Source organism: Sminthopsis crassicaudata, chromosome 2 (assembly GCF_048593235.1).
Source record: "Sminthopsis crassicaudata isolate SCR6 chromosome 2, ASM4859323v1, whole genome shotgun sequence".
In the NCBI taxonomy this organism is placed as follows: Eukaryota; Metazoa; Chordata; class Mammalia; order Dasyuromorphia; family Dasyuridae; genus Sminthopsis; species Sminthopsis crassicaudata.
This window is the reverse complement of record NC_133618.1, coordinates 576,410,991-576,421,307: the sequence shown is the minus strand read 5'-3', so window position 1 is coordinate 576,421,307 and position 10,317 is coordinate 576,410,991. Positions and strand designations below refer to the sequence as shown.

Below are 10,317 nucleotides of genomic sequence, written 5' to 3'. Positions count from 1 at the left end.
GGGAGGGGAGGGGAGGGGAGGGGAGGGGCGGGGCGGGGCCGACAGGGCCGCACCCGAGGGCCGGAGGCGACCTAGGTGGGGCCGACTGGGCCCCGCTCCTTCCGAGCCCCAAGGACTTAACGCGGCCGGATCCCGGGTCTGGGTTGGGGACAGGAAGGCCTGGAATCTGGGACTCCCCCCTGCCTCCGACTTTAGTTTGAGCCTCTGATCTAGGGCCCCCGGTGGGGCGCGCATCTCCCCACTTATGCTGGGAGCCCCAAGCCGGGCCTCTGTGGACCCTCTGCAGCGCCCGGTGGTTGTTTGATCCTGCTCTGGCATGTTTTAAGCACCCAGCGCGTCTTTGAACGCTTTCCCTTCCCCGATTATGGTTAGTGGCGAAAGGGGGCTGGAACTTCACCAGAACTGGTCAGGAGGTGTGTGGCTAATTTTCAGCTGCGACCCCTTTCTCAGGCCCATCCTCACCCCAGCCCATCTTCAACCTCAGGATGATCTCTAGCTCCAGGCGAGACCTTGTAAGTTTTTGCCTTTCTTAAAATACCCGACTACAGAATAAGTGCCTGACTAAGAGACCCCCACATCTCCCAGGCCTGCGATCAGTACCAATGCCTGTCCTCCCATTGAAGGTATTTGGGTATATTGGGTCATAGTTTCATTCTCATTTCTAAGGGCCTTGGAAAGTTTTGGAATCAGTTCATGGCATGGGAGGTACTGGCACAAGACTGCCCAGCATGACATGCCCTCGTCAAAGAAGCCTGTGTCCTACAAGCAAAGTAAAATTGCAGTAGCTCAATAGTGTGTTGGATACAATAAACTAAGACCCGTAAAGTAGGACTTGCTTGTGCCATTCTCCCAAGCTTATTTAAATGGGAGCCTCCCCAGAGACCCCATTGTAGGTCTGAAGTTCCAGGAGCACGTGTGGGCTACCTATACTTTGTGGGCCCAGGATATAAGCTCTGGTGTGTTTGTTTAGGGGAGGGGAGGGAGGGAGGCTGTCTACCTTCCTCCCCCTAACCCTTCTGCTTTGTACTGTGTGGGGTGTTCCCTTGTGAGGCAGCACCAACTGCTCTGGGTTTTGTTTATCAGCTCCTTTAAGCTGATTGGGGAAGTTCATCGAGGAATCCATATTGTTCCTATACACTAGGCTCCTCCCTAACTCCCAGAATGTACAGGTTTGCGGACTGGCTGGGCTGCAGATTCTTAGTCTCTCAGCCTGGTTAGCTCAAGGCTAGAAATTATTATTATTATTATTTTCCCTGAGGCTGGGGTTAAGTGACTTGCCCAGGGTCACACGGTTAGGAAGTGTTAAGTGTCTGAGGCCAACTCAGGTCCTCCTGAGCTTTTGTATGGCTGCCCCTAGGCTAGAAATTATTAAAACTGATCTTGTCAAAGAGACCTAGCAAAAACCAGCTCTATTCTGTCAGACTTCATATACAAGAAAAGAAACCTCTATCTCTGAAGACTACCTAAAAATAGTCTTCATCCTCCCCCCCCTTCCACCACAGCTAGGCTAATAGTTTTGGGGCTCCATCCTGAGCTTATCAGCCAGAACTACCAAGCTTCTAGTGGCTAAGCCCAGCCCTATGAAAGAATCAGGAACACTGTCTTGGTGTCATCCCCGCACTGCATCTGGTATGATGGGAAGGTAAGGCAGGACAGTAAGAAAAGTCAAGTTAGTGGGATCAGATAGATGAGGCTCCCCATCCTGATACCTGGATCTAGCTGAAGGGGCTGCTGGAAAGCACTGATATAGGGTCCTAAGATTAGGGGCTTGGGACACCCTCATTTTCCATCCTAAGAGTAAGAAACAAGGATGAGGCCTTGGCATCATGGTATTGGGAGCATCGCTGACACCTGGTGGTTATATGTAGCAAGACAACTTAAAAAATCCATCTTTTAAAATAAAAAAAGTCAACAGGGGCAGGGTGTGTTTAGGCCGGTACCTCTGGTGTGAGAACTGCAAAGCCCTTTTCAGGGAACTTTATCCATCTTTGCTGTCCACTAGACTCACTCAACTCTCCCCTATGTTTGCAAGAAGTTGTAGCATGCTCAGTAGCCACATTGCCATAAACAGGTGGCTAAGAGGGTAACCAAGGAGTCTCAAACCCTTCCGTAAGTTACAGGGGTTGTCGATCCCAAATATATAAAGACTTCCCTGGTGGATGGGTGGATTAGAACAACTTGTTCCAATGGCAACGAAGATGACTGAAGCTCCCCATAGAACTTGGTCAGTCATTAAACTTGCCAACGGCATACACTGCCTCCTGGGCAATAGCCTTTGTTTTGACCCTGTTCTCAGATGACTCTGGAAGTGAATGACGATTTTGCAACTCTGCCTCTCTTAAATCCGAAAGACATCATCCTTACTATTTTGCCATTCTAGCCAGATTTCCCACTGAAGTGGTTTTGAATGCCATTAGCCTCCTCTTGTATAGCTAAGTGCCTAATGCTAAGATTTGGAAGGCAAGGGGTCATACAAAAGTTGATTGAAATCTTCCAGGTTATTTGGAAACAGATTATCCTCCAAGAGTTCAAGGATATTTCTACTGTCCATTTTTATAAAGGCAAAGGGAATAAATTATCCCACTATAATCACAGGGGAGTCTCAGTCATTACTAGCCAGGATTCTTTCCAGAGTCCTTAATAAGTTAATGCTTCCCCTGGGAGATGGTCAGGTACCCAAGAGCCAGTGTGGCTTCAGAAAGAGCCAAGGAATGGTTGAGATGAGCTTTAACTCCAGAAAAGATGGATAGGAGCAGAAGTCTATAAACAATGTCTGTTGATCTAAGGTCTTCAAAATTGTCAGAAGGCCGTGTGGAAAAAATTAGGGCAAAACTTGGTTGCCTGGAATTCATTAGTTTTGTATTTCAATTTCATGACAGCATGCTTCCATGAGTTGTAGTTAATGGATGATGCTCTTGAACTTCCCAATTACCAGGGGAGAGAAGCAAAGTTGTGTGCTTGCCTCCCATACTGTTTTCAGCAATGTTGCCAAATGTCTTCAAGAGAATGAAAACATCAAGCTCAACTGTGGCACTGATGGTAAATTATTTAACTTGAAAGGCCACAAGCCAAGACTGTAGTGGAGGGAGAGTTGCTGCATGACTTGTTAAAAGTCATGCTGCGAAGCCTCTGAAGCTAAAATGCAACAAAGTATGGATTGATTCTCTGCTGCTTGTGCTGATTTTGGCCTAACACCACCAAGAAAACAAAGGTTCTCCACTAGCCAACACCATACCATCCATGTGTGGAACCACTGGTTATAGCAGATGGAGGAGAAATTTTGAATGCTGTGGGGTAAATTCACTTTCCTTTGTAGGATACTTTCCAGTGATGTACACATAAGATGAGGTTGATGTGCCCTTTGCCAGTATTTGTGAAACTCTGAAGGAAGGTATGTGAGAGTAGAGCTAGTAGGCCGTCTACCAAACTGAAAGCACAGAACTGTTGTGCTGACCTCATAATTGAATGCCTGTGAAGAAGTTTGCATAGTATAACAAGTCCATGCCAGAAGTGCTTCATTTGATTCAGTCTTAGGAAGAGTCTGATCACTCGGCAAGATACAGTACTGGACACTAAGGTCCTTTGTTGCACTAAACTACCAAGCATCTAAAATCCACTGCAGAGAGGGCAATTCTGATAGGCTGGCCATGAATGTGAATGCCAAAAATACATTTTCCCAAAAAACTATTTTACAGAGAACTTATACAACATATGCATGCATGGAGGCCCAAAGAAAATACAAGGCCACTCTCAAGATTTCATGGAGATACTAGTATGACTGCCTAGCATGGCATGCCCTCATCAAAGAAGGCTGTGCTCTATGAGCAAAGTAAAATTGTAGTAGCTCAAAAGAAAAATGAGACCTGCGAATTTAGAGATATCTCCACTCCAAATGTTCACAAGGACTATTTGTGCCAGACTTGTGGTAGTGCTCTTCCAAGCTCATATTGGTCTGAGCTATTACTACTGGAAATACTATACCTTGACTCCAACATAATGATTTTGATCCTCCTTGAGAACAAAGGATGATAAACAACCCAAAGTATTACAAAAATAGGTTTATTTTTCTAGAAAAAAGCCCACGACTTGAGTTTTCTTCCCGGTTGTTGACTACCTCCTTTGGGGTCAGAATCATACACTGGCCTGGAGCTGGCCCCATGGTAATGCCTTCTCTTCCAGAACTGCCAATTCTTTTGGCTCCCATGTCCCAAGGCACATGAGGAGATGTTCCTGACCAACAACTCTTGACAAAAGCAAGAAAACTCACAGCTGAAATAGATTTGGGAAGCTCCTTGAACACAGCCTCCACACTATTCTGATCATGGCTGTCAGGGGGGAGGTGTCTGGGCTGCTTTGTCTTTCTGCCTCCCAGATGCTCCTCCTCCTCCTTTCTTAGATGGGGGCTTTTTGGGGTCTAATTCATCATCATCCTTAACCTTCTTGAGGCGGGCTTTGCCCTTGGCCGCAGGTGAGAATGTCAGTGAGCTCTTATTGAATTCCAGGGGGAAGATACCCACATCCCCATCAAAACGGTTCTTAGACACCTGTAGGTAGCGTTTCCCTGGACCTGTTACCAACTTTTTATCCTGAAGGATCAACACATTGTCTGCCTCCTGGCTAGCCTGAAAAGGAAAGGAAACAAAAAATACTAAGAGAAAAGAGTATAAATGAATGAGGGAAAGAAAAAGGGAAAAGTAGCAATGAGGATACAGGTTTTAGGGGGTATAGATAAAAATTAGGGATTGTTACTAAGTATACATCTTCCCATTGGAAGGCTTATACTACTCCTGTCTTATGATCATAAGATCCTGTCTTATGTACAAAGCATATATCTTCAGGATACAGACCTTGGCTGAACCAAAAATGGATGCTGTTTGTAGCTCTTTGTCACCATCCTCTTTCCGGGGGTGAATAACCAGGGTCACATGACAATTGTTGTCTGTGGCAAACTTCCTGAAGGCTCCTACAATGTAGTCCTGTGCTGCAATCCTGCCATCAACCCAGGAAAGGTAGAACATTTATCAGTTTTTGGCAGAAAAATAAGAACAGCCAGATCTATACTATCCTGACTTATTCAAGACAACATAAAGACAAGAGTCACAGACAATAATATCCTCCTGCTTCTATCCCATCCCAACCCATTTAGATTTTTTGCCTCAAGAACAACAACAAAAAAAAATGTGTACAAGTATACATGTATATATGGCATTCCCAGGACACCCAGCTTGGGGGGGAGGAAAAAATGAACTTTGAATCCAAAAGATACATATATACAAATTTGATATTGTTCAAGAATGGGGAATGAGATGGGGTGTTACCTATCTGAGGAGAGCTGCTCCTGCCCCATCATGAACTGCAAGTTGTCAATAATCACATGGCAGATATCATAGACATAAACTGCATGTTGCATTGTGTCCACCACAGTCCTAGGAGAGGGAAGGTACACAGAAGGAGAGAGGAAAGGTCTACAGTCACCATCATAAAGTGTATCCATCACAGAACCAGCTACATCCAGAAAAGGAACACTGGGAAATGAATGTAAACTGTTATTTTTACCTTCTGAATCCAATTCTTCCTGTGCAACAAAAAATTCGGTTCTACACACATATATTGTATCTAGAATATACTGTAATATATTTAACATATATAAGACTGCTTGCCATCTGGGGGAGGGGGTTGGGGGAGGAAGGGAAAAAATCTGAATAGAAGTAAGTGCAAGGGATAATGTTGTAAAAAATTACCCATGCATATGTACTGTCAAAAAAATGTTATAATTATAAAATAAAATAAAAATTAAAAAAAAAATAAAAAAAAATAAAGTGTATCCATCAACCAGCATTCTTGAAATAATGGCCAACTGGAGAGGTCCAGAAGCTTTAGCTGTCAACTTCAGCCCTCCTTCAAATCAGATCAATCCAAACCTAAAGTTAAGCCAAGCCAATCAAAACTAAGTTTCTTACCGGATACTCTGCTGCCCGTGGAAGGTCATAAAATATAGTGCCAAGTCCTCGAAGCGGTCAGCCCACTCATCATACTCTTCCAGCCTTTCTTCAAGCCGTCCCATGGCAAACTGTGTCAGCATAATCCTGGCCAGCCGCACATTGCTGATCTCAAAGCTACCCCACAGTGTATTCACTCCCTGTGTACATAAGTCCAGTGCATATTCGCTAATGAATGTTGTCTTCCCACTGCCAGTTGGTCCTGGGAGTTACATGACAAAAGTAAATTTGAGAAAGGACTTAGCGGGCACCACCATCCTCAAAGCTGAGAGTACAATCAAGAGTTTATCATTCTGACCCTTGGCACTGCCCATAAAATCCCCAACCCCTATGCCAGTGAGGTTCCCCTTAAAGACAGCTACCTTTTCCCCCCAAATGAGAATGGTCAAACCCATCTTTAACTCTTTAACATGGTCACCTGTGAAGACAGTGAGCTCTCCCTTTCGATGGCCCTTCAAAAGTCGGTTGAGGTCAGGGAAGCGTCCCCAGCGCACTCCAGCCACTTGTTCCACATTAGATAATTCTCCCAGGACTTCTTCCCTCAGTTGCCGGAAAGACACTATAGACTTGTGGCCAGCAGGCAAGGCTGACCGTAATATTTTCTGCAGATTCAAGCCCTTGGTCAAAGCTTCTAGAGGGCGGGGATACTGTTCTCCCGGCCTAACCAAGGAACATCGTTTTGGGTTCAACTTTCGGGCAAATAATTTGGCAGCCTCCCATGCACGCAAGTCATCGCCCAGCCAGAGTACAATTCGTCGGAACTGTTCCAGATAAGGAAGAAGGGTAGGGGGCAAGCAGGCTAACCCTCGCGGTAATGCCAGAGTGGGCAGCCCTGTAGCCTGATGTAAAGCCAAGCTATCCAGTTCCCGACTGGTCAGCACCATTTCCACATCTCGCTGGCCAATCAAAGGCAGCCCAAATAGGTTATGATAGGCACTGGGGCGAGGCAAAGTGGTCTCCACATAGTAGACACCATTTCTTTGACTTTCTGCCTTCAGCAGCTTCAGTCCCCTGACACTTGATCCCCCTGGGGAAAACCATGGAAAGACCAAGCTTCTGGCAGCTCGAAGATACCGCACATTGAAGAGCTTCAGCGTGGCATCGGAGACCCTGGTCAGACTGAACATCGCCCGCACCATCTGAATCTCCTCCTGGTCCGGCAGTTCTGCGAGTGGCACTGCCCGGTCCCAGATTCTCAGAACATCACTACTTTGGCCATGGAGAGCTTCGCTTCCTTTACCTTCACTAGCCAAGGACCCAGCTGTACCACCCTCCACACAGGCCTGGAAGTCCTCCCAGTTGCCCTCGGCCAGGCTGCCAGTGCAGAGGAAGTGGCCGGTGGTCTTATCGATGAAAAGACTGTGGGGGCTCCCCTCCGTCCAGCTCTCCGTCTCCGGAACTCGGGGCCCCAGGAACGGACTGGGTGTGCGCAGGCAGCTGTGCCCATCCTGGTAGGGGATGCCCCGGGATCGAAGGTACTGCCTTATCTCGGCTGCTGTGACAAGCACCGAGAGGGTTTCCGGGGCTGGTAGAACCTCCTTCCGATAGGGCCTGCGCGGAGACCCCGGGAATGGCCCCCGGGGGAGGCCCCTGCACCCCATCCACGTTATGGGCCATCGAAGCGTCAGCAAGGCCCGCACGGGGCACCTACTGTGGGGAGAGAGCCACATCTCTACTTGGCTCCCCGAAGGCGGAGAAAAGGGGCCGATAATACCTGGACTTCCTCAGCAGAGCCGGCCTACCACCACTCAGAAGCATTTCTTAAGCACTGCTGTGTGCCCGGCGCCACGTTCGGCACAGAACCCTTGCTCTTGCATAGCCTTTTTCAAGTGGAGCTCCCTTCTCACAGGCGGTCCTGAGGTCATGACCCTGCTTCTCCCGGCTTCCCTAAACTCCCGACCCTAAGTCCCCCGTTCCAGGCATTCTCCCCTTTCGGGCCTTCCTTCCAGGGCAAGCCGCTCTACAAACTACTCCCATTCCCTAAGGCTCCCAGAAGCTTTTCCGAGGGAGCGCCCAAACATCCCCAAGATCTCCTCGGTCCAAGCCAGAGACGCCTACACAACGTGGAAACAAGTCGCGTGCTACAGTTTCGACCTCGGAAGCAAAACTCTGGGAGATAGAGGGCGACCGCCGCATCGCCGGAAGTCGGGTGCCTTCGTCCCGCCTCCTTCTCCCAGAATGCTTCATCGCTCCCTAACTTCCGGCTCTCGCTGCCTAGGTTCCGGGAGTTTCGGCTTCCCCACTCGCGGTAGTTGTCATGACGGCCCGCGGCACTCCGAGCCGCTTCCTGGGCAGCGTCCTACACAACGGACTGGGGCGCTACGTACAGCAGCTGCAACGCCTTAGCCTTAGGGTCAGCCGCGACTCGCCTTCGTCCCGCGGCGCCAGGTGGGGGCTGCTCGCCCACCGATGATCCTTGACCCCAGGAACACCTTCCGCCGGTCCCTGGCGATGGAACCCCAGCCGGGACAAGGCTGGAGGTTCCAAGTGTCCTGACGCGCGTTTGCCCTTCCGCCCGCAGGGAGTTTGTCGAGCAGCACGTGACGGACTTCGCTCGGAGAAACCCGGGGGTCGTGCTGTACGTGACCGCGAAGAAATGCCATGTGCCACAGGTGGTGGCGGAGTACTGTGAGTCCTGAGAGGGGGACGGGAGCCCGGGCTTTGGGGGTCACTTGAAGGCATGGGGAGTGGCGAGGGGTAGGGGTCGGGCCCCCGTGCCCTCTTCTTCCGGCGGACCTGAGGGTCTCTTTCCTCTGTGCCCCATCCCCCGTGGCCGCAGTGAACGGCTCCGTACAGGAGGTATCTCTGGGTAATAAGACGGCGGACGAGGTGGCTGCGCTGATCCAGAAGCTCGCCGACCAGTCAGGATTGGATGTGATTCGTATCCGCAAACCCTACCACACATACAACCCGAGCATCCAGGGCCAGTGGCACCCCTTTACTAACAGACCCCCCCAGCTGGGCAGGGAAGCCGTTGCCAACAGCCCTCAGCAGAAACAACAATAAAACCTATTTATTTCCTCAGAGCCGCCTTGCGTCTTCCTTCACCACCAGCCACCACACCCCACCCCACCCCACCCACCCACCAGCCTCCTCCCCAGCTGTTGGCATCATGATTTGGGGACAGTTAGGAAGGACACTGGACTTCTAAGCAAAGATCTGATTTCCAGAAGCAGCTAGAACTTCATGTCAGCTGATCACTTAGAATCGATCTCCTTATACCCATTACATTTTGGAATCTTGTGGATTCTTGCCTACAGATGATTCCCATTTGTATCTAGCCCCAGACTTTCCCGACCTGCAGGCCTCTCACACTAAGTAGAGCTAAATAGAGCTCTAGTTTTGTCTATACTCTTCCCACCTTCCCTATTGCTACCTCATCTCTCTAGTCAGAGGCACCTTTCTGCACAGGCTCTCATCATCTGCCGATCTGGAGCTCTGCCTCTCTCTTCAGGCCTCTGCCAAATTGCCAAAATGGGTTTGACTAGAGTCTGACCATGTCACACGCCCACTCAGTAGACTCCCTGTAAACTCTAGAATCAAACAGAAAACCTTTTGACATTCACAGCCTTTCCCACTAGTCCAGGCCAAGGCCCTAGCACCAGACTGCCATCCAGAGTCACTAACCACACCCAACACCTGCTTGACTCCAAGGCTCAGATGTCACTTCTGAAAGTCTTTCTAGCAATGTGCCCAGCTTTCCTCTTCCTTCTATCTAAACGAGGAGTATGTGCCCAGTTGCTTGCCTCACTAGGTGAGCTCCTTTAAGGCAGGTACAGCATTTCTGTCTTTCCATCATTTTAGCATTTTTTCAAAGTATCTAGGACATTCATGTGTGTATATATATGGTGTATGTGCAAGTGTGTGTGTGTGTGTGTATATGTATATATATATATATATATATATATATATGAAAAGAAAAATTTCAAGATTCCATTTAGTGATAAATTCTATGAATTGATATGAATTGTGTAGTTCTATAATCTTTTCCGCTACCCTAAGGAAGGTAATCAGAAATTTGGATCTGGATTTTTTTGAACCTTTACTTGTTCAGTTTTGCTCCCACCCCAGGACCTCCTGTGAAGATTAGAAACTGAAAGTTTCTGTAGGTATTCAGTATTAAGTTCAGCACCTTTGCAACTGCAGGCCTAGAACACATTAAGTTGGGCTGACCATTATGTGAACTGGGCACAGATGGAACCCAGGAGGTTGTTAAACGTTTCTCCTGAGGGACTTCTTGTTCCTTGATGCCAAGTTTCTCTGCCTTAGCCCCTCCATGGAAGCTAATAGTGTGACTTTGTGGCACCACCGGCCAGAA

The 10,317-nt window shown here is 48.5% G+C and overlaps 2 protein-coding genes across 2 annotated transcripts; one reads left to right on the top strand and one right to left on the bottom strand.

Moving 5' to 3' along the window:
• Positions 1 to 4,042: 4,042 nt before the first annotated feature.
• Positions 4,043 to 8,130, bottom strand: TWNK (twinkle mtDNA helicase). The gene is made up of 5 exons (XM_074295340.1): positions 6,418 to 8,130; positions 5,961 to 6,201; positions 5,319 to 5,426; positions 4,848 to 4,989; positions 4,043 to 4,622 (listed from the first exon to the last, which is right to left on the bottom strand). The coding sequence occupies exons 1-5, from the start codon at positions 7,667 to 7,669 to the stop codon at positions 4,329 to 4,331; spliced, it is 2,037 nt and encodes a 678-aa protein (XP_074151441.1). The 5' UTR covers positions 7,670 to 8,130; the 3' UTR covers positions 4,043 to 4,328.
• A 123-nt stretch (positions 8,131 to 8,253) lies between these two features.
• On the top strand, positions 8,254 to 9,025 carry MRPL43 (mitochondrial ribosomal protein L43). Its single transcript, XM_074295341.1, has 3 exons — positions 8,254 to 8,387; positions 8,521 to 8,627; positions 8,779 to 9,025. Exons 1-3 carry the CDS (start codon positions 8,257 to 8,259, stop codon positions 9,003 to 9,005), a joined length of 465 nt encoding a protein of 154 aa, XP_074151442.1. The 5' UTR covers positions 8,254 to 8,256; the 3' UTR covers positions 9,006 to 9,025.
• The last annotated feature ends 1,292 nt before the right edge of the window (positions 9,026 to 10,317 follow it).